Source organism: Jaculus jaculus, chromosome X (assembly GCF_020740685.1).
Source record: "Jaculus jaculus isolate mJacJac1 chromosome X, mJacJac1.mat.Y.cur, whole genome shotgun sequence".
Classification (NCBI taxonomy): Eukaryota; Metazoa; Chordata; class Mammalia; order Rodentia; family Dipodidae; genus Jaculus; species Jaculus jaculus.
In genome coordinates, this window is record NC_059125.1 from 18,393,459 (window position 1) to 18,417,809 (window position 24,351).

Here is a 24,351-nt window from a genome sequence, read left to right on the forward strand (position 1 = left end):
CTTCACAAATTTGCTGCATTTTAATCAACAAGGAATTAAAAGTAAACCAGAATCATTACTCAAAGCCAAAACAGTGCAACCAGTGAAATGTTAATACTGTGAGCTTCTGTGTTAAAAAATATTTCTTTAGATTGTTTTTGTAGTTAAAATTTAAGAGAGTGATTAACCCATTGATTGTCTTTGTTCAAGCACAGATGTGGTATCTTTTTAATATTCTTTTATCTTTGTAAGTTGCCTTCCTTTTTAGCTAGAATGCTTTGAAATAAACTCTCTATATCATGTCATCAGCCTGTTCTGTGTTATAGCATGCTGCTGGTCTTTGAAACTTTACTCATTTGATTTCCGTGAATTATTCTTTGCTTATATTTGTATATGAATATTGTAATAATAAATAATATTTAAAAATTACAATCTGGAAAACATAGATTTATCTGAAGAAATTTCAAAGCATTTAGTGCCACTTGTTTATATTTTCAACATAGATTTCAGTGTATTTCCCAAAGAGTGGCAATTTATTATGATTACTCAGATTCCATAGTACAGATTAACCAATGTTTGCCTTGCTGTCTGTGTAAACACAGTTATTATTTTACCAGTGTATCTCTGCATGCTGATGTAATATTTAAACAAAGAAAGCTAACTTTCAATATTAATCAAATATAACTGAATAATGCCTTCAATTTACAGTGAATCAGTTTGTAATCAATTTTGCTTTGTTCAGTCTGATATTCTCTGTGAACCTATGATATAACTCACCTTTAATGCCAAAGCTTCAATGGAGCCTTAAATTTCATTAATCCTTTTATCACCCAACAAAGCACAATTAATAGTTGTTGTGAAGCAATTTGAAGGAACATTAAAACATCAAGGAAAACAGAATGTTGTCTTTCTCAGTTTCTCTGTCTCTTCTTTCTTGTGTGTCCTTTAATTTGTCTATTAAAGTTGTCTATGATCTACCTTGTATGTATTTATTATAAATGTGAAGCTATGCTAAAGATTTTTAAAATGATAATATAAGTAAATATCCAACTCTGTAAAGCTACAAATGCTATATATAGTTTCAAAGCACATTATAAGTTCATTCTTACTGTTCTCTAGCTATTCTAAAACCTATCTTGTGTGTGTGTACTAACATTATGTGATATACATGTGATTCTGATCTTATAGATTTTAAGAAGAATTAATCTGATTATCTACCTAGCATCACTTTCAAATGCTTTAAATGGTTTACATAATTCTTAATGGAAATATACTTGATGCTTTGAATTTTGTCATACAAAATGACCTTATTTAATTGTTTATTGATTAATTTTGCTTTTTGAGACAGGGTCTTGCTGTTTAGGGTAGGCTAGTCCCTAAATTGGATTCCTTCTGCCTCAGCCTTACAAGTACTGGGAATAGAGGTGTGCATCACCATGCCTGGCTCATAGCGAGTTTTTAAGCTATAGATACTTTAAGCATTAACAAATTTGCATAAAAATTCAAAATTAGGAAAGCCAAACCATATCGTGTAAAACTAACCAGTTGGAAAAAAGTCATGAATATGATGATAACTAGGCTTTTCTAATTTCTTATGTATAAATAAACAGTATTTGTAATATGGATACTAATTGGATGTTTTGTTCCTGCAGTTACTACAGCTAAAAATTGTTTCCTTATAGTCATTTAGTTACAAAATTAGTCAGTGGTAATCAGCAAATAAGTAGACTATGTTGATAAATATTTTTCATATAAAGAGGTCACATATATTATGAAAGATACAATTTAGTGTGAGGTGGGCTACCATTTCCAAAGACAGTACATACTGGGAATGGAAGAGCACTATGATATTTTCAAGATAAAATAGAACAATTTAAAATCATATATAAATAAAGAATAGAGACTCTTCATATTATAGGTTAAAACTGATTAACATTTCCTTTTTCCAAAGGATTGCTTGAACTGGCCCTCCCATAAAATAATGCAAGTGGATGAGACAGACTTTGCATAGATCATCTAAATTCACTTATTTATTAAATGAAACACCTACATGTTTACTGTCATTAGTAACATAGTATTCCTGTAACACCTTTTATGTGGATCATGAGATATTGATTCTTATTAGTAGCACTATTAAAATGATTAGTATAGATCTACACTGAGGACAAGCTATTCCAACTTAAGACATAATAGAAGTATAAACATGCATGGATTTTGCATATTTGGCACAAGTGAGTGAATGTAATCAGCTTCATTAATGATTTTTATTGAGTTAATTTTTTTGCTTTATAATATTTTGGATATATTACTGAAATAAAATATGTAAAATCAATTATACCTGTTTATTGTTTCTTTTTTAACCTTGCAATATATAAATTACTATTGTACTTATGAATTGCATTGTATTCCAATTGAGCTGCACTACATGTTTATTTTTTTTTAATAGCGGACATAGCTATAATAATGTAATGTGGTAGATTTTATGGTAATATTTATCTTAAAGTATTTTTCACACATGACCTAATACATCATCATTTAACCTCTGCTTGTGCATTTTTAAGCATTGAGAAACTCACTAACTTAACAATACCACTTTAAAATATTGTAGCCCTAATTATTTGTCCTTTGATTCACCTAAACAATGCTGTAAATAGGTGCAACACACTGATTCTACCTATTCATTTGCAAACACACAGAATAATTTTAATAGCTAATCTGCATACATGATCTTCTTACCAAATTATCAAATTAGCAAATATGGATCCTGTTTGTTTCTCTAATGAAGCTTAAGGTTTAATTTTTTTGCCTGAATTCATTTTGTAGTAGTTTCAATTAAAGCCCACATAGGAGGTTTTTGTTTATGCTGTGGGTATTTTTTTTTTACTTGATTATCTCATGCTACTCATAGCATTTTTCCCATTGTCAATCAAATATATTTTGAAGTATTTGTATGGAAATTGTAACACTAGGAATATATGTGGCTTAGTGGTAGAGTATTTGCACACCAATTGCATGGCCCTGGGTTGAACCCCAGAAGTCTAAGGAAACAAATGTTTATTCTGCTATTGTATTATGACATTATGAGTCATGTATTAACTTTCTTTTCAGGAAAATTATTTATAAGTGGCTATTCCATAAAAGCAATGGTTCTGGGTAAAAGAAAAACATATTCTGAAATGTTTGTGGACTAATCTTACTGTCTCACATTAATTTTCTAAAATATCTCATAATATAAAGTCTTCCCTGGGTAAAGCACATGTGGTGACTTTTGCATCTTCCTTGAGACAACTGTGTACACTAATGAGGTATAATTAATCAAAAATTATCTTTTTTAACATTCTATACTTTACCATGATCATCATTTGAATTTCATGGATTTTTTTTTACAACTAATCTGTGGTCAACATAAAAACTCACTATGTCATGACAAAATATCCTTCAAAAGCCACATCTTCAAATGAGGAACACTAAGAAAGAAATCGCTACACAGCTATGATGACAGAAAATAGTAAAAGATAATATTCCTTCAGTATTTATGCTTACCAGATAGGTATATAGGATCTTGAGTATGTAATGAGCATTTTATGCTAGTCACAAATCTAATAGTTGATCTTCATAACACTATTAGGAATTAGGTATTCTTTATCCCCATGTTAGAAATAAAGAAAACTGGACTCACAAAAGATTTTATAAAAAAGTTCTCCAAGGTTCCTCAGCTATTAAGTGCTAAAGGGCAGACTTATCTAGTAAGTAGTAAAGGGCCTACTGGCTCAGAATCTTCCTTGTTCTCTCTACTAGATGATAAGTATTCTAAAGACCTTGAGGTAGGATAACAGAAAATCAAGACATTGCCAGCAAGGAAAATCCTACGTTTGGGATATTTAAATAAGGCTTGGAAGTTCCTTGTAATACATTAGAAGAAATCTTGTCTATCAAGCTGGAGTCTGGACTTTATTTCATTTGTTTTGGGTATGCATAAGATTACATAGCAGAAAATTAGCAGAATTGTATCAATATTTGGAAGACATATTGGCCAATTCTCTGTGTAAATTGTACACCTCTATGGGGTTTATCACATGTCCTAGATGAAAACATATAAATATAAACATGCTGTGACTGAGACTACAGAACAAGTGAATCATAGAGAATTAACTCATATTTGATATTCATTACATAATAGGGGAATATTTTCAAGAATGGCATGCTTTATGTTTTAAGTGTATTTGACTAAGGGCAGAAGTGAGTTCCAAAAATTAGTGACATTGGTTTTACATGTAGTTTTTGGGAAAATATAATGAGCTTAATTCCAGTTATGTCAAATTCCAAGTGACAAATAGACTAGTTGTTGGAAAATATAGATTAGAATTTAAAAGTGGTATCACAGCTAAGTGTACCAGTTTGAGAGACATGAAACTTACAAGTCAATTTATTGAAGAACATATAGTAAATTATGGAAGAAAGGGATACAGAAACCAAAATTGTGAGCCTTTGAAACTACTCTATTTGATTATTTGGTGCGAAGATGACCTAGAGAAGAAGCAATTGGAGAAAACAGGTAAATCTGCCTGTAAATGAAATTATGTAATTTTGATATGAAGGGAGGAAATAAAAGTTACTTTGAGTATTTAAGTTTATCATTAAACCATGTTGAACATGCAGTTTCTTTTCTTAAAGAATGGCTAATTTAAACAACATTTCAGTAATTTAAACTGTCATCAATTTGATATCATATAGGTCTTTGAGAAGCATACAAATTTGAACAATAAAATGATAACTGAAAGACTGAAACATCTTATATTTTTAGTGGACTAACTTCTACTGTTCCAAAAATTATTACCTTTCAAATAATAAGTGATCATTAGTATTTAAAAGCGGGGCTGTAATCATTTATTTTAAATACCATAAACATTTTCTAGGATACATAAAGAAATATCAAACACACATGCACATTTTTCATGACAATTTTTATTTACTTCCTCCCGAAAACAGACTACTTTTAGATATTCAGTTTGTCCTTGAATTCTTATCATTATTTTCTTCCAGAAGCTGTTGTCTAAGTCATCAAATAAGAGTATATTCAATGTGTGACTGAAAATATGACTCCAAACAAGTTGGTAGGAATCATTACTGGTGTAATATACATACAAATTTCCAAAATTGTTTTCATTAATTGAAATATAAATGAAAAGAATCAGATAAAATAGGGAATATACATGGGTATTTAATATAATAAAATATAAGATAACTTCTAGTATTATAATAGGAATAATTTAAATATGAAATAAAGACCAAGAGAGGTAAAAGAATACTTAACAGACCTTTAGTTATTAACTTTCTTGATTTTGAATTTTTTTTCAATTTTTTCAGTTATCATTCCTTTTCAATTACTTCATTTAGAAAATCAAGGATTGTTTTTTGAAAAGATTTTCTATATCAATTTCAAAATTAAAGAAACTATGATATATTCAAATATTCCAGGTTAATTCACACAAATTGTATTTTTTTCACACAAATTTATTATTGATACACAAATGATTTTGGAGGCAAGATAGTGGATGTTTTGTCTTAGGAGAGCATGTGTGGAAATATGACAGTGCAAAAGTCATAGTTTTTCTAAAATATTAGGTGAGAATTCTATAGTTTTACCCGAGGTTATTGTTATTTCGTCAATGAGGTAACCTTACAAGATAGATTTACTTAAATGTTTTATCTTCCTGAAAGTTTAAAAATTAAACTCAACTTGCTCTCAAATAAATTTAAAAAAATTAAAAAAATTATTTAAAAAAATTAAACTCAACTTTAGAGTATTAAAAATGAGCCAAGTCAAGTATATGTAAACTGACTTTTTATCTCACACTTTGATGAGATGCATTACCTTGCATGTGTGTTCAACTCTGGTGATCAGTTTTTTTCTCCTTAGGTACTTTCCTCCTTGGATCTCAAAACCTTCACGGAATCTAACATGGAATATAATGCATGCCATTAGCTTAGCAACAGGGGGTTGAATAAATATATTTCTGTTGGTTTGCATTTCTAATAAAAAAGTAATTTTGATTTAAATTAGAACTATCTTTTTTTTTAGGCCTCCATTCCTTTGAAGGAATTGGAGCAGTTTAACTCAGATATACAAAAATTGCTTGAACCACTGGAGGCTGAAATTCAGCAGGGGGTGACAGTGAAAGAGGAAGACTTCAATAAAGATATGGTAAATTGGTTATGATAAAAGTGTGAATGAAGTAGGAGTGAAAATGAATCAATATTTTGAAAGACATCAGATAACACATGTTTCTCACTGAATTCTAAGAACACCACCATGCTCATAATATATTATTCTAATAATAGTTATGAATTCAAATTATTTTGGCACTTTATTATAACTTGAATATTGCTTGTTATGATCATATAGGAATACTGACAAGTAGTTTAAAATTTCAATTTTGTTTTGACATGTCCTCTTTTTCTGAGAGAGCAAAAGAAATTAAAAAAAAAAAACAAACTAGATAATTAGTAAGAACTTCTCATAGAAGGCTGATATTTCATGTACACCTTGGCTTTGTTTATAGTAAGGATAATAATATAGAATACAAATATATTCTAATAATGTTTCTTAGAAAGTGGTTTTACAAAAATTGAGAAAATAGTAAATAGTAGAGTAGATGTCTAAAAACTGTATGAATTCAAGCTGTTTATTCAGTGGGAGTAAAGTGAATAAATCATGACCATATACATAATTTGTAAACTCAGAAAAATCTCTTGCAACACCAGATGATATCAAAATGCCTTTTACACTTCATTCTGGCTTGAATATCACTACTCACTGAGGTTCTTTTTGCTACCTTCACCCTTCTTTTCACAATTTCTTTTCCCATTTTCCACTGCCATCACTCTGTGACATTTTTAACTTTTACACATATAATTTTAGAATGTTTAGAGATTGATCAATGCTAGATTCTTCTTAGATTATGCTTGAATGATATTAGAAGACAATCTATGAGTATTTAGACATTAAGTATGTGAATTAGTTGGGGAAATATTTTCACCAAGGTGGTGTTAATTCTGATTTTCTGGAGCTGTATGGAACAGGCAGAACAAGACTTTCAAAAATGTTGAGTTCCAGCTATCTCTACTTCATGTCAAAGGAGAAAGCACAGCACAAAGAAGAAGTGTAAAAAAATGCCTGTTACCTATAAACACTTAGGCTGACCACCAATCCTGCCATAGAAGAGCCCTACCATGGTTGTGGGGAAAAAGTGAAGCACATTTTATGTTTTTGTTTTTTTTTCTGTAGAAAATACTTCAGAATTTTAAAAGGCATACTAAAAGATTTTGTAGACTACATTTTTATGGTATGTGATGAAGCTCATTAGATTACTAATTGACACATCTCAGTAAAAAAATAATCCAATTTCCACACAGCAGAATGGATAGGTCTTTAGTTGTACTTAGAAATTTAGGCACCAATTAGAAATGTACGTATATTACCTTTAATACCACATAAACTGATATATCTTCATGTACACATACATGCATGTATGTGATTTTTGTCTATAAATTATCCATAGTTTATTGGTATACTTTGTGCATTATTTCATACTCAGCCTCTTGAATAGAAATTTTCCATATTTGGAATTGAAAGATAATAACCTAGGATTGAAAAATCACACATACTTGCATGTAACTATATTAGGTCAGAACTTACTCATATCATTATATTTGTAAATAAATAAATTATACTTAGAATGTAAAAAACTGAGTGGACATTGAAAATATTCTAAAACTACTTAAACCACAGTAATTACTATTTTATTTATTAAACTTGGCACATCAGATCTTAGAAACTGATTACATTTAATATTTGATAATGTCACACATAATTTTTGATAACCCATATCATTAAATTAGGCTTTAGCTTATAAATCTGAAACAGGTATAATTAACTAAATGTTAGTGTACAAGTAAGACATTTTTACATAGTTACATATTATTATTTTAAGATTTATTGCCATCTTATGTGTAATCTCATCTGACTCAATTAGCCTTATAAGTGACAAGATGATTAATGCAAACATTCTTATTTTGTAGAATTATAATACAATCAAACCAAAATAATTCATTTACAGTAGTTCATGTCTTCTTTGATGATAATGTGCATTCCTCACCCATCTTGCTACATACGTTATAAATGTATTCTTTAGAAAAGAATATTTTGTCGTTTATATCTATGATGAAAAACATAAGTGAAAAGCTATGAGCACGGAACTTTATAATAAGCTCCCCTGAAAGTTCTAAACTGGAATTTTGTGTGCCTTTAAATAATATGTTTCTTTGTAACTGTTAACAATATACAGCATTCTAAAAACCAAAATGAAGATTATACTTGTTGTTTTAATCAGAGTGAAGACAATGAGGGTACAGTAAAAGAATTGTTGCAAAGAGGAGACAACTTACAACAAAGAATCACAGATGAGAGAAAGCGAGAGGAAATAAAAATCAAACAACAGCTGTTACAGACAAGACATAATGCTCTCAAGGTATTAGAGATAAAGTTATAATATGCCTTGTCTATGTTTTTTTCCTATGTAGGGTAAAATATCATGTGCATAAGTAAAATCTACTTAAGAAATTCAGTTACTAGAAATGCACTTGTCTTTGTCTTTATTGTATGCACTTTATATAAGAAGTATTCATGTGTTTTCTGGTTTTGAAAGATGTGTTGCTTAAGCCTTATTATATTTTTGGTCAAATTTTTTTAATATGGGAAAGTATCCAAACATATCTTCATAGTAATTCTGCATTTAATTTAATTTTGTAATTTACTTTCTTTCTATAAGCCACTTGTGTATTTATATGGCAAAACAATCTGTCTTGATTACCATAGTAGCCAATCTACATTTCCTTCAAGTAATTCTGGTTTTTTTTGTATATTTTATTTTATTCATAGTGGATCCAATTTTTTGGCAATTGAATATTCTTTTTAAATAGGTCCTCGATTTTTACGTTTCTTGTAATGTCTATTTTTCAAAAGAGTAACTTTCTCCTGCCAAGCATCTACATTTATCTAGTCATCCTCAGCAGTGTGTTTGATGCCCTTTGATGAACTCCTGCTTGCATATTGAGCAGCAAGTAGTAGCTGCCATGAAGTGCTTTACCCGGATTCTGGAGCAAGAACAGCAGAAACCTGCAAAATGTTTTATGAAATATGTTTTTGTTTGTGTATGCTTTGCAATGCAGGGCTGATTTTCTGATATTGTTAATTATAAAGTTTTTCATTGTAAAGCACACCTTCAGTGTCATGTAGCTGTGTAGGTAGATTCACCTAGTAGGTAAAGGGAATTTGCTTTCTTTATGCAAATGAGAAGATAAAACAGTTTTTTTTAATAGTCAAACAGATAAACACTGCTGAGAATGTAATTACACAATATTGTGCCTGCAAGGAATCCACAAGGAAAGTCTAATTGGACAGCAGGTGTCTGAAGTATAGTAAATGGAAAAGTCTGCTTCCATGAAAGGCGGGGGGTTGCAAGAGCAAATCATACTATACTCCGAAAATCAGAAATCTGTGCAATTGACATCCTTTTCACTGTGACCATGCTTTCAGAAGCATAGACACGAGGCATATGTGTCCTGTTGATTAGCATTACCTCCAGGTAATTTGCCATAAATCTCAAAAAAGCCTGTTAGATATCTGAAAGTACTTCTATGTACTACATAACATCTTATTCTAAAGAAGTAGAAAGAGTTTCAGATTTCTGATCACCAAGCCATTTCTTTACATATAGAGGTGAACTGTCTCATGAATAAGGTACAATTCAGCTCTCATTCACTGGGCTGCAACTTGAGGTCTTTGGAAGAAAACACTGTTCCATCTGACTCCTCCAAAGCATTTATTATCTTCACAGGAGGTTGAGAAATGTCATATGAAATGTAAACTGCAATAAATTACACAGATTCAAATTTAAGTAGAATGGAAAATGAAATCTACACCATTGCTGCAAACATGATACCAGTGATTAATCAATACTAACTCTGCTAGCCAAGCCAATTTATACCACCCAGTATCATTACTGCATAGCTCTAATTCCAGTCTTTACAAAATATTTCAAAGAAGGTCAGAACTTTCCAAAACAATAAATTTTTAACTCTTCTTTGTTATTATTTTCTCTTGTTGAACTTGCACATAAAATATATTTGTTGCCTTTTTGAGGAAATTAAAGCTGAGAAAGACCTCTTACATTTCCTTGAGTTACAAAGGTGACATTTAAGCTAATTCTATTGATCAGGGAAAACACTAAGTGTACTTGTAGAAGCAAAATGATTGATTATTTTCTTCTTTGGTAATTTACTAAAGCAGTCACTGTTATTTAATCAGACTGATTGAACACCATATACTTTCTCTTTTTTATTTCTTAAATTTATTTATTTATTTATTTATTTATTTATTTGAGAGAGACAGGGAAAGAGAGAGAATGGATGCATTAGGGACTTCAGCCACTGTAAATGAATTCAAATGCATGTGCACCCCCTTGTGCATCTGCCTTACATGGGTCCTGGAGAGTTGAACTGGGATCCTTTGGCTTTGCAGGTGAACGCCTTAACTGCTAAGCCATCTCTCCAGCCCACTTTCTCTTTTTTAAAATAATTAATTTTTTATTTGCAAGAAAATGTTGGCTAAGCAAGCATTGAAGAGATCTTTTTCTCAAATTTAAGTAATCACTTTAATGTACAATCAGCTATATGAACAAAAATCACACTTCTACATAGCATAGAATGGAACACCATAGTTTTGACTTTGAAATCAAAAGTATTAATGGTCTATTTGTAAGCCACGAATGCTTGTTATTTGGCTATATAAACTTAACATTTGTTCATAAACCCAAAGCTGAATTATTTTACAATTAAAATAAAATTTTACAATTTCAAATATTTAAATACTCAAATACAAACTCAATATATTTTGCCCTGATCTAATTAATTTGGTTACATCCATATATTAAACTATTTCATGTAGAATACACAATAATTTACTTAACTCATTAAAAACTCAATTAAATATATAATATTTCATAGTTATTTGAAATATTACAAGCGAAAATCTTGGTGTGTTTAGGATTCTTTGCTCTATACATACCTATTATGATGTAAATGTATAACTTAGTTATTTGTATGGTTTATATTGAAATGTGATTTTGAAATCATTTAGAAGAATTATAGAGTCAAATTGTTTTTATGAATAACTACAGGTAAAAGTATACTATACATATAAACTTTATATTTTAACAATATGTGCACCATGAACAGGATTTGAGGTCTCAAAGAAGAAAAAAGGCTCTAGAAATTTCTCATCAGTGGTATCAGTACAAGAGGCAGGCTGATGATCTCCTTAAATGCTTGGATGACATTGAAAAAAAATTAGCCAGCTTACCTGAACCCAGAGATGAAAAGAAAATAAAGGTAATGTTGTTTTAGAATGAAAATACTAGGTTTTATTTCTAGAGTTTAACTATTTAAACTCAAGTAGTAAATATTCTATGTGAAATATTGGTGTTCTGGTTTCCTCTAATAGTGTTCCTTTTGTTTTACCTGTATTTTTTGTATTGTGTTTTGTTTCAGTAAATGTATTGTATTGTTATTCAATTGACATAATGTTGAATTAATGCAATGTTTTTCTATTAGAAAATGTGAAATTAATGAATAACTGTCATGTGTTTTCCGGTAAATTTGTAATTGACTTTGTGTATCTCTGTTCCAGATGAACTAATGACTATTCGGTATATGGACGACTGTTTTCTCATGTTAGCACATTCATTCCATCAGAGCGTCTTCACGCATCAGTGTCAAATCTCTATAGACTTCTTTGCATATTGTCTGAAGTTTTTTTCTGTTATTATTTTACATTTTTATTTTGCTTCATTCTCTGTTGATTTCCTCAAACTTTTAAAAAGGCAATAAAAAAGTTAGTCACTTACCCTCTAAATTAAATTGTGTATGGATGGACCCTAGTAAATAAATGAATAATCACTCCAATTCGAATCAACACTCAAAACAACAGAAAATTTCAAAAATAATAATTATTTAATAGTATAAGTTAGACTATCTTAAACTGAACCTTCAATTGATAACTGCAATAATATTTGGATTCCTGGGTGAGGATGACAATGACGCCTTCCATATTTGTCAACTGTAAATTTAAAAAAAGGCAATAAAGGAACAACAGCCTATGAAATTTCTGAGAGAACTATTTGCTGCTTGTACGTCACTTGATGTGGTTAGCTAACTGCCCTGGGCCCTGTATTGGTTTTGCTCAATAGGAAATTGATCGTGAATTGCAGAAGAAGAAAGAGGAGCTGAATGTACTGCATAGGCAAGCTGAGGGCTTGTCTGAGAATGGGGCCGCAATGGCAGTGGAGCCAACTCAGATCCAGCTCAGCAAGCGCTGGCGGGAAATTGAGAGCAAATTTGCTCACTTTCGAAGACTCAACTTTGCACAAATTGTGAGTTGTTACTGGCAAACACAAGTATGTGTTTGCAACTACTGATCTATTAACAGAGCCCTACTAACAACAACACAAAAATCTCTGGGCGCCATTTCAGACATCTAGTGTCCATTCTGAAAGTGAGTACTTTGCCTCACTTTGGGCTTCTGTAACTGTAGAGTTTAATTTTCAAATTTATAGGCAAAATAATAGGGAATAGGAAAAGCACCCTTATGAAAAATGAAACAAAAAACACATCTTAATTTTTTTTGCTCCATCATTTTCCATAACATTGGCAATGTGAATTTGTCAATTTATCATACATTTACATTCATGTCTAATACAGAATTGCATATTGCTTTCCTGAGATCATCCCATGCTAATTTTAATTTATTCCTGTATACATAATAAATAATAAATATTTTGTGAAACATCTTCTTATTCTGACCTCAATAATGCCTTATCTAGATCATTGACCTGAAGAAGAGAAATGTAGTCTTCTTTCTTGGTGTATATACTCGGTGAGTCAGTGGGTCACAGTGCTTGTTTGAAGAACAGGATGGCTAGTAAGATGCTGATAATTGAGAGAAGAATGAACAATAGCAATGTCATTGCTAAAATGTTGCAAGCACAGAAAAGGACATTATGATCATTTTAAACCACCAAATGGGAAGTTAATGCTTTTTTGTCTTTGAAAAGGCAACTCCAAACTTTAAGCTTCATTTTAATCATTTGTAATATAGCAGATCGAGCTCAAAGATATTTGTAGAGATACATGATGGTTCCTACTCTGAGTTCTTTCTTATAAGGTGAAGGTAAATGGCTACCATCTATAATTTTCAAAGGAAGTACTCCTCACAAAACCAGGAAGTAAGAGTCTGGGAAAATGGCTTTATGATTACATCAGATTTTCTGTGAAACAAACATGTACTTAACATTTTTTTTATCTATAACTGACAACTTCAGGTGGTTCATCTCCCCAGTATGAGTTTTCTTGGTACTTTCTTTTGTGATATTATTTATTTGATTTAGTACAGTGTAATATTTTAAGCATGTATAAGGTAATTAACATAACTATTTTATAAAAATGTGTGGGAAATGTATTGCATAATATTTTAACTTTTAATGCTTTTCAGAGTATTCATGGATATGTAGTTTACTAGTGAATGCAGTAGCCTAACTTTTAATAGCACCAGAATATTCCCAGCATTTTGAAAAAAAAATTAAGAACTACTAGCCAGGTATGGTGACAAACAATTGCAATCCCACAACTTGTGAGATGGAGGCAGGAGAGTAATGAGTTCAAGAATAGCCTTTGCTATACAAGATCCTGTTTATATATATTCTCATATTTATTACATCTTAAGTCTAAATTCTACCTGACAGAACTTCAATGTAGATATTATAATATCAATGATCATAAATCACTTGAACTAACAAAAAAACTGAAATTCAAAGTCTGTAGTTGTAAAAGGAAGTGAAAGAATAAGGCACCATAAGAAAAAAAAATGTTGTAATATGTTTGCTTTGAGTTCATAAAGCAAGTATAAGGACTACTTTGTATTCTCTGATTACTAAGTTATTTCTCCACTTCAATTGTTGCTGTCTTGATACACCAGATATGTAGAATAAAACTGTACTATAACCTACTGAAATTAAATAAGTAGTTCAGGAAAAAAAAAGTGTCAATGAACTCCTTCCTCACTGTAATATCTTCCTACATTTCTTAAGCTATCATCAATTATTTATATAAAGTAATAATGCCTGATGAAATAAAAGGATGATAATTAAGTCAGTGTAAAAAATTAGAGATTAATTTATAGAAAACTACTAAGATATGTATTTCTTCAAAGTCATTGATTATTTTATATATTAAAGGTTCATGATTTAGAAGATTGGTGTGGTGGTTATTTTTATGGTAGCTCTTGATTATTCATGCTAATAAAATAATTGTAATATGTATGAATAATACACAATTCAAAATTATAATCATATTTGGCATCAGATATTAATTTGAGTAGAGGAGTGACAACAAATAGACTGGAAGATACAAAGATACATACATGATCCATAGAAAGAGCAATATCTGGGTTGGAGAGATTTCCTAGTGGATAAGGTGCATGTCTGCAAAGCCTAAGGACCCCAGTTTGATTCTCCAGGTCCCACATAAGCTAGATGCACATGGTGGTGCATACGACAAAAGTTTGTTTGCACTGACTAGAGGCTGTGGTGTGCCCATTCTCACACACTCTCCCCCCTCTCTCTGTCTCTATTAAATAAAAAAGAAAAATCAATATCTAAGCTATACTTTATACTTTACAAATTATGAATTCATTTTCTAAACTGATTTCACTATGGCCATAGATTTGCTTTCTTTCTTATTATTAATTTAGTTTAAATTATTATAATTTAATAGGCTGTGACTGCCTATATTTACAATACTCCTACCATTTTTCTGACATAGTATAATTGCCATAGGTACAAAAGGCTTTATGTCCCCCTTCATTCTCTTGTTACTCTCATCTTAATTGTCCCTATTGGTCCTGTTATCTCTCTAGATACAAACTCTAGATTTGCAGTTATGTCTGCCCTCATGTTATAACAATAGCATTTCAAGATAGGAGAAAGCACTCTAAAATTTTGACCATTTGAGGAGCAAGTTTAAGAAATTACTATATTTTGTATTTCTGTGACATAGACTGAGAAATGAACTCATCAGTGTAAATTTAATGGTAGGCAACTAAGTCCATGATCAAGCACTTTATAGCTATACACCGTGATATGGAACTTTGTCTAAGGGAATCATGAGGCAGCCCTCAACTAGACAGGACTGCAGGACAGTCTAGACTAGAGTACATCTATAATGGTGGTCTTTAGGACAAACATTCAATAAAATAGGAAAACAGTACATCTATAATGGTGGTCCTTGGGACAACCAGTCAATAAAAAATGGACAACAAAGTGGTAAAAATCAGGTAAACTTTTTCTATAGCTATTTACTGTACAGAAACTCCTGGCTTAATAAAGAATGAAAATATTTCACTTGGGTTAGAGACTAGATTACTCTTTTAAAAAAGAAAGAACTGAATACAAATGAAATAGAGATTTTTTTTTTCTGTAGGTTATACTATACAACAGTGAAGCTATGTAGAAAAAGACACATAATAGGAACAATATGTAATGTGAATGATGTGTTCCCCTTGGTATATGGTCAGGGCCTAATTTTCTTCATTATTAAAAATTGGAATGGGATAGTAATGAGGATGAACAAAACATAATAAAATAACTGATGCCTTATGTTGGTTCAAAGAAAGTTTTCTTTTTTCTTTCTGTAATAAATTAACACTAGAAAGCAGAAATACTATTTTGAAAAGTGTAATGCCTTTTAAGCCATTAAGAGTTAGGATCAGTATGTCCTATTTGTGTAAAATGGTAGCAACAATATATCTGTTGTTTTTGAATCAAATCCATTTACATAAAACCAATGGTCATGTCATTTATTCTAGAAAGAAACATTTCTAGAAATTTCTTATAAAACTTGAGATTCCATCAATGAATGGCATGATCATACATAAACTTACTGAAAGCTAACTGAATTTGGTTTTATATGAAGAGAGTGGGATTAAAGAACTAAAGGCCATAAAAGCTCCATAATAGAAACTTATACCTACTTTTTATTGACTAATGTATGGCTGATTGGCTTAGTGGTTAGGGAGCATGCCTGCGAAGCCTAAAAACTTTTTTGAATCTCCAAGTTTCATATAGCCAGACACACAGATTCACAACCATGCGTCTGGAGTTCATTAACAGCAGGCTGAAGATCCTGGCATGCCCATCCTCCCTCTCTCTCTCATCTCTCTCATAATAAAACAATAATAAAACTATATTTTAAAAAGATTAATGTAATATTTCACCATAAACCTTGGATGCACATGTAAATACCTTTCAATAGTATAATACTACAACCAAATTCTACAATATGTTCTTGAACAAGTTAAGGTTAGAGAAGAAAATTAAAAAGACTCTAAAATACATTTTCTTATAAGTGATATTGTCAGATAATAAAAGTAGAAAGTACAGCAAAGGAGATTTTGGATAAGAGGACAATCAGAAGACATAAAAAAGACATAGGTATTTTGTTGGGGATGGTGGTGCACACCTTTAATCCTAGCACTTGGGAGGCAGAGGGAGGAGGATTGCTGTGAGTTTAAGGCAACCCAGAGGCTACATAGTGAATTCAAGGTTAGCCTGAGCTACAGCAAGATCCTACCTTGAAAACAAAAAATAAAATAAAATAAAGAAATAAAATAAAATATGTATTTTAATATGAAAATAAAATAATTATAAGATTTTGCTAATAAGGAATACCCATTCTGAAAATTAAAAAAATAACAGGAAATATAAAGAACATCATTAAGAAATGAAGTGCGACTATTGTGGTAAACAACTTACAAAAGGAGAATTGGGGCTAGAGAGATGGCCCAGCAGTTAAGGCACTTCCCTTCAAAGCCTTTACAATCCAGGTTTGATTTTCCAGTACCCATGTAAAGCCAGATGCACATGGTGATGACTGTATCTGAAGTTTGCAGTGGCTAGAAGCCCTGGTGTGCCCATTTTCTCTCTTTCTCCCTCTATCTCATTGCAAATAAATAAATTAAAACATATTTTTTTAAAAAAGAGCTTTCTGGGTATGGAGAGATGGCTGAGTGGTTAAGCACTTGCCTGTGAATCCTAAGGACTCTGGTTCTCGGCTCCATTCCCCAGGATCCACGTTAGCCAGATGCACAAGGGGGTGCACGTGTCTGCTCTATCTGCCTCTTTATCTCTCTGTCACTTTCGAATAAATAAATAAAAATAATTTTTAAAATTCTTAAAAAAAGCAACAAAATTGTCGGCTGGAGAGATGGCTTAGCAGTTAAGCACTTTCCTGTGAAGCCTAAGGATCCCGGTTCGAGGCTCGATTTCCCCAGGACCCACGTTAGCCAGATGCACAAGGGGACGCACACATCTGGAGTTCGTTTGCAGTGGCTGGAGGCTCTGGCCTCTGTCTGTCGCTCTCAAATGAATAAATAAAAATAAACATTTTTTTTTAAAAGGGGGCTTTCTGTTTAGAGATTGCTTAGTGGTAAAGGCACTTACATGCAAAGCCTAAGAACCCAGGTTTGATACTCCAGATCCCACATAAAGCCATATGCACATGATAGCACATTTGTCTACAGTTCTAATAAGTAAAAATAAAATATTAAAAAGGGGGATTAATATTATAGGAAGGTATAGAGAAACTAAAAGATACTGAGGAAATTTTTGCTTTGCTGAAAGTTCTGGAGTATATGAAAAGTAGAATAAAAACCTCCAGTATATTCATTTAAATAAAGAATTCTTTACTGTGAAATGGAGAGCATGGAGAAGAGACAATATCTTTTTTTTTTTCTTTTTTTGAGGTAGGGTCTCACTTTAGCTCAGGCTGACCTGGAATTCTCTGTGTAGTCTCAGGGTGGCCTCAAACTCACGGCAATCCTCCTACCTCTGTCTCCCGAGTGCTGGGGATAAAGGTGTATGCCACCATGCCTGGTTGGAATATTTTATAAATTGAACAAATTTTATTTTACCTGAGTTCTCACATTGTATGGTATACTATTAGTTGGGAGTAAATAACAGAAGGTTCATACATAGTTAGGCTTGACCATGCCTACTGAAGACTAAAGAAGAATGACAAGAAATATACTTTTTCTTCTATTACATAATGGAAAGTGATTATAATTGAGAATAAAATAGTAGGGAAACAGTTTCTTTGCATAATTGCCACATAGGTTTTTGTCTTCACATTTAAATAAAAACAAAGATCATCAGCTGTCAATGCAAAGTCCTTGGAGAATTTGGGAACATAAACAGTTTTCTTATTTTGAGGCAGAATGTTCTTTAGTAAATGGAGTTGTAAATATAAAAGTCTATCAATGGTCAATATCGGGAATATTCAACAAGGAATTAGCTCTTTACAGAATGGGCTTCCTCTCAGCTTCCACGTTATAATTACCATATCACAGAATTAAGAACTAGATTAGACACATTACTATTCTACAGATTTTTCTATAGTTGATTTAAACATATTTTATTTATTTATATGCTAGCAGAGAGAGACTACAGAGAAAGAGAACAAATGGGCATTCCAGCGCCTCCACCCACTGTAATCAAATTCCAGATACAAGCAACCACTTTTTGCATCTGGCTTTACATGGGCTCTAGGGAAATAAACTCCAGTCTTTAGGCTTTGTAGGCAAACACCTAAACTGCTAAGCCATATCTCCAGCCATGGAGTAGATTTTTGATAATAATGTCTGCCTAGATATACAATATATTCTTTCTAGTGGTTCTTTTGTAAAATAATGTATAATCAAGCTAGAATCAGTTTTCAAAAAGACAGGATGTCTTATTCTCTCACCTCAAATTTCAATTCAGGATAAACATGTTTTATAAAAAGAAGTTTTAGTTTTAAGTATGTAAATTTCAAACTATATGGTGACAGCTATTTTTCCAGTGGGTATTTAAAAGAAAACACACTATCTTGTGTGATACTGAACCTGGATAAAGTTACTGATAAAAATGACAAAGTTTAGGCTGGAGAGATGGCTTAGTGGTTAAGCACTTGCCTGTGAACCCTAAGGACCCAGTTCAAGGCTCGATTCCCCAGGACCCACGTTAGCCAGATACATAAGGGGGCACACACATCTGGAGTTCATTTGCAGTGGCTGGAGGCCCTGGCACACTCATTCTCATTCTCTCTCTCTCTCTCTCTCTCTCTCTCTCTCTCTCTCTATATCTATCTATCTGCCTCTTTCTCTCTCTGTCTGTCGCTCTCAAATAAATAACTAAAAATGAACAACAAAAAATTTAAAAAATAAGAAAAAGGTTTTAGGACCATTGAGGATGAGCATTGTAAATGGCTTAGTGCAAAATATTGTAGAAGATCAAAATAAAACTATATTTAAATCATTTGAAGTTTGCCTTTACTACATAAAGGCAAATAGATAAATGCCACCGTCATTGGTGATCATTATTTATGGTACTCCAAAATTTATTTATGTACCCTGTGTTCAAGTTGACAAATTGAGCAAACCTTATTCACATAAAATAATAAATGCACCTCAACTATAAGACCATCATGAAGAAATTGAGAATTTCCAGAATCCAAAAGATAATTTTAAGTGAGCATGAAGCATCAATTTGGTTCATTAAATCACATTTAAAATAACAGCTGATTTTTAGAATAGTAATAAAACTAGAAGGTAGCTAATAAATATTTCAAAATGATAAAATAGCCTTTGAGGGTAAAATTTCAGATTCAAAGAAACTCTATAAAGTGTTACCCACCTCAGACATCTAAGAATTGGGCTTACTAGCATGAACATCACATTGAAAGGACACTGACATTTTGTTTAAAAACATGCTTACTTTATGACCAGAAGTAGAAAATTTAAGCACCAAAGAATGAACAAAAATTGATAAACAACAATAAATACTTCAAGAATTATTTATGTACAGAATAATTACATAATGTATACATTAAACATAATGGAAGTAACATACGGACACTAATACCATGGAACTGTATATTTTGTTTGTTTGTTTTCTCATTCACTGTTGACAATCCTCTCTTTCTGTTTCTCCTTCCCTACTTCCCTTTCTTCCTCTCTCTTTTAAAAGTAAAATGCCACCATGTTTCTTTTTTGTGCAGTTTTTTTCCATTTTTGATCTTTATATGTTTTGATGTTTTCCTACAGTCTCATGATTTTTTATACTAGCTACAATTTGATTAAAGTACATTAAATTAATTTAGACTATTCTTCTTTGTTCTTTCCTGGCAGCGTTGTTAAAGTGACAGTAACAGATAAAAATCCCCTGCTTTCCTTTTATCCATTTTCAGCACAGTAAATAAGATCATAATTTGAAAACATAGATTAGATATGAGTCCAAGCAGAATGTTCCACTGGGTTCCATGATTTTAGAGTGAAATCCACAACCTTCCTACAAATTTCAAAGGATATCATGCCTGGTCAGGTTTATGATTAACTTTATGTTTTTTCTTCTTTTTTATTTTATTTTTTTAATTTTTATTCACAACTTCTTTACTTACAAACAATAAATAATAATTCCCTCCACTCCCCCGCTTTCCCCTTCACTACTCCACTGTCCATCTTATCCCCTCCCTCTCTCCATTAGTCTCTCTTTTATTTTGATGTCATAGTCTTTTTCACCTATTATGAGGGTCTTGTGAAGGTATTGCTAGGCACTGTGAGGTCATGGATATCAATGCCAATTTTTGTCTGGACAAGGTTTTCCTTTTTAATGCTTCAAATGTTTACTATTCTCTCCCCAAAACAAACTCCCTCCACTCTTTCTTAACCACTTCTGACATGTGTCCAGTGCATTAAATGTACCCTCTGCCAGAAACTACCTTCTCCTGTTTTTTTCACCACATATCTGTTTCCATTTCTTCATTGAATTTCTTAGGCAAAAGTGTTCTCAGTGAATTTCATCTTCTCTTTGTCGCTCTTTGTTTTTGTTTCTCTCACATGCACAGACATCCAACCCTACCTCTACATTCATCCATGTAGTCAACATTTTCTTGATAAAGTACACTAAGAAAGTTTTTATTTCTCCTTTTTGTTAATTGATTACATTCTTCCCTCAAATGACAGCCCTGATATTTTTATAGAGCTATGTTCTCAAATCAAAAGCAGTCCATAGATACATATTATGCAAGTGTAATTCATGAAATAATTAATTATATACAGTTTTAAAAGACTTTCTTGGGCTAGAGAGATTGCTTAGGGGTTAAGGCATGTGCCTGCAAAGCCAAAGGACCCAAATTCGATTTCCCATGACCCATGTTAGCCAGATGCTTAAGGTGGCACATGTGTCTGGAGTTCATTTGCAGTGGCTGGATGCCATGGCATTCCCATTCTCTCTCTCTCTCTCTGGCTCTCTCTTTCTATCTGTCTCTCATTCTCCTTCTCTCTGCCTCTTTCTCTCTCAAATGAATAAACAAAAATCAAACATTAAAAGGAAAGATGTTCTTATACATCAGTAAAACCTGTTACAAAATTCTGTGTATTAATACATTTTATGTTTCATACTATAAAATTATAAGATTAAAGAAAATATTTTCTGAATAGTCAAGGGGATAAACTAATTAATCCAAACAGAAAACTGAGCCTTGGACATATTAATTGGATTATACAAGAGTACTAACTAATTATATTATCAAATATCTTTGGGTTTTATGAATCTCTGTAGCTCACATCCACTAAGTATATGAAAGTAGATATAGGTGCCATATAATACATTTGTCCGTCTAAGGAAAATCATAATTTTACATATAAAATTTATCAAATGTATTACTCCATAAATATTACCTCTAATGATTGACTCTCAGTAACATGAAAAAATAAAAACATAAATGTGCTATAGAAGATTCTTTATTCATGAATTCTTTTATAGATAGATTACTGCTCAGTTAGAGCCATATTTTATCTGTTTCTCTGCAAAATAACATTATGATAATGGACTGCTGTCATAATTTAATTTTGCATCAAATACATAAACATAACCAAAATGTGCTACCTTGTAGAACTAGACTGTCAGATTTTTTAAAAATTTAATTTATTAGTTTTCTTTTCAGCAAATACAGGCAGTTTGGTACCATTGTTTAGGCTCATCCATGATCTACCCCCTCCCAATGGACCCTCCTTGTTGATAAAAAAGGGTCATGCATTGTGGAGTTAGCCCACAGTTATTGGTACGATAAATGTCTCTGCATATCATGACCCAATATGTGACTCTGACATTCTTTCTGCCCCCTCTTCCGCAAAATTTTCCTGAGCCATGTTGGGTTCATTTTTGGTCTGCTGCAGTGCTGAGGTGTTGGGGGCCTCTGAGGCTCTGGCTCTCTGATTTGGTAGGAGTTGATTTTTCTCTGTGTTGGTCTCCTTCCCCTTTGTACAGGTATCTGGTTCATCAGGAAAACATCATCCTTGCTTGTTTTGCCAATTGTCCTTAGTTTCAGTCGGGCCCCTTTTGAGGTATGTTGGGGCAACTCTCTCCTTCGGATCTGCATCTATCTGAAAAAGAGAAGCAGATTCTCCAACGGAGAGTAAGTTAGCACCTGGAAAATTGAGATAACAATTACTTTTTTGATAGAGAGTTTGATAGGTATAGGCCCTCTTGTACCTCATGATTGATGGTAGCTTGATATTGAAGAGTGGACTTATGTTTGGATATGGTTCTGACTTGTTTCCCAGCAACAGCTATGGGTCTGGTACCATTGAGGGGATCAGTTAGCCAAATTTTTGACCTTTTATTTTTTAATTAGTTATGTGCACAGTGTGTATACAGCTATGTTGGTAACATCATTAGCCTCTTCCCTGTCCTCCCCCCCCATCTGCAGGGACCCTCCTCATTGGGGAATGTGGGTCATGCATCCTGGGGGTAGCCATCAGTTATGGGTAAGAGGCAATGTCTCTGTGCATAATGTCCCAACATGTGGCTCTACCCATCTTTTCACTCCCTCTTCCATAAATTTCCCTGAGCCATGATGGGTTTATTTTAGCTCTACTTCAGTTATGAGGACTTGGGAGCCTCTGTGTCTCAGGATATCTGGTTTGGTAGGAGTTGAGTGTTCTCTGTGTCTAACTCCTTCATCCTTTTGCTGGTACCAGGTTTACCAACTCCTCTTGCTTTCAGTTTGGGGCCCTGTTGAGGTGTGATAGGCTGATTACTCAGGATCTGTGTCCATTTGTAAAAGACAAGCAAATCTCCAATGGAGAGTATAGTCAGCACCAGATAAATTACACAACCATTATTAGTTAAGAGAGAATTTAATATGTGCAAGCTCTCTTTTAGCTCATGATTGGCGGAAGATTGATAAACAGAGACTGTGCTCATTTTCTGCATATGGTTTTGACTTGTTTCCCATATCGTGTTTTTATGTTTTCATTTATAGATCTTTCACACCCTTGATTAATGTTATTGCATGGTGTATATATTTTTTTGGTTTCTCTATGTTGTCTCATGGTGGCTTCAAACTCATGGTGATCCTCCTACCTCTGCCTCCTAAATTCTGGGATTTAAGGCATGTGCCACCATGTCTAACACATGATATTTTTATATTTTTTGTTGCTATTGAAATTGGGACAATGTTGTCTATTTTTCTCTGTATATTTTGTATTTTGCATATAGAAAGGCTTCTGATTTTTGTGCATTGATTTTTGTATCCTGCTACTTTGCTGAAGGAGTTAATCATATTTAAGAGTTATGATATGGAGGTGCTCGGGTCACTTATGTATAGAATCATGTTGTTTGTGAACAGGGTTAACTTAACTTATTCCTTTCCAGTTTGTATCCCTTTTATTTATTTCTCCTGTCTTATTGTTTGAGCTAGGACTTCCATTACTATGTTGAAGAAAAAAGATTAGAGTGGTCCCCCCTGTCTTGTTCCTGATTTCAATGGGAATTCTTTCAGTCTCTCCACATTAAGCATTATTTGAGCTTTATGAGCTTTATATATAGCCTTTATTATGCTGAGCTATAAACAAACCATGCCTATTCTCTCCAGTGTTTTGATAATGAAGTGATGTTGCATTTTGTCAAAGGTCTTTTCTGCATCTAACAAAATGACCATATGGTTTTTGTGTTTAAGCTTATTTATGTTGTGTATTACATTGACAGATTTCTGTATGTTGAACCACCCCTGCATTCATGTGATGAAGCATACTTGATCAAGTTGGATGGTGCTTTTGATATGGTAAATTAAGGTCATTAATATTTAGGTAACTACTGTGGCGTTTGATTTAATCTCTGCCATATTGTGGTGGTTTATGTGGTTTGGTGTTTTCTTGGACTT

The 24,351-nt window shown here is 32.4% G+C and overlaps 1 protein-coding gene across 1 annotated transcript in view; it reads left to right on the plus strand.

Moving 5' to 3' along the window:
• Positions 1 to 24,351, plus strand: part of Dmd (dystrophin) — a 2,157,654-nt gene that overhangs the window by 906,414 nt on the left and 1,226,889 nt on the right. The window contains exons 39-42 of the mRNA XM_045140973.1: positions 6,062 to 6,184; positions 8,373 to 8,510; positions 11,278 to 11,430; positions 12,288 to 12,470. Coding sequence (XP_044996908.1) covers positions 6,062 to 6,184; positions 8,373 to 8,510; positions 11,278 to 11,430; positions 12,288 to 12,470 — 597 coding nt within the window. The remainder of the gene's footprint in view (positions 1 to 6,061; positions 6,185 to 8,372; positions 8,511 to 11,277; positions 11,431 to 12,287; positions 12,471 to 24,351) is intronic.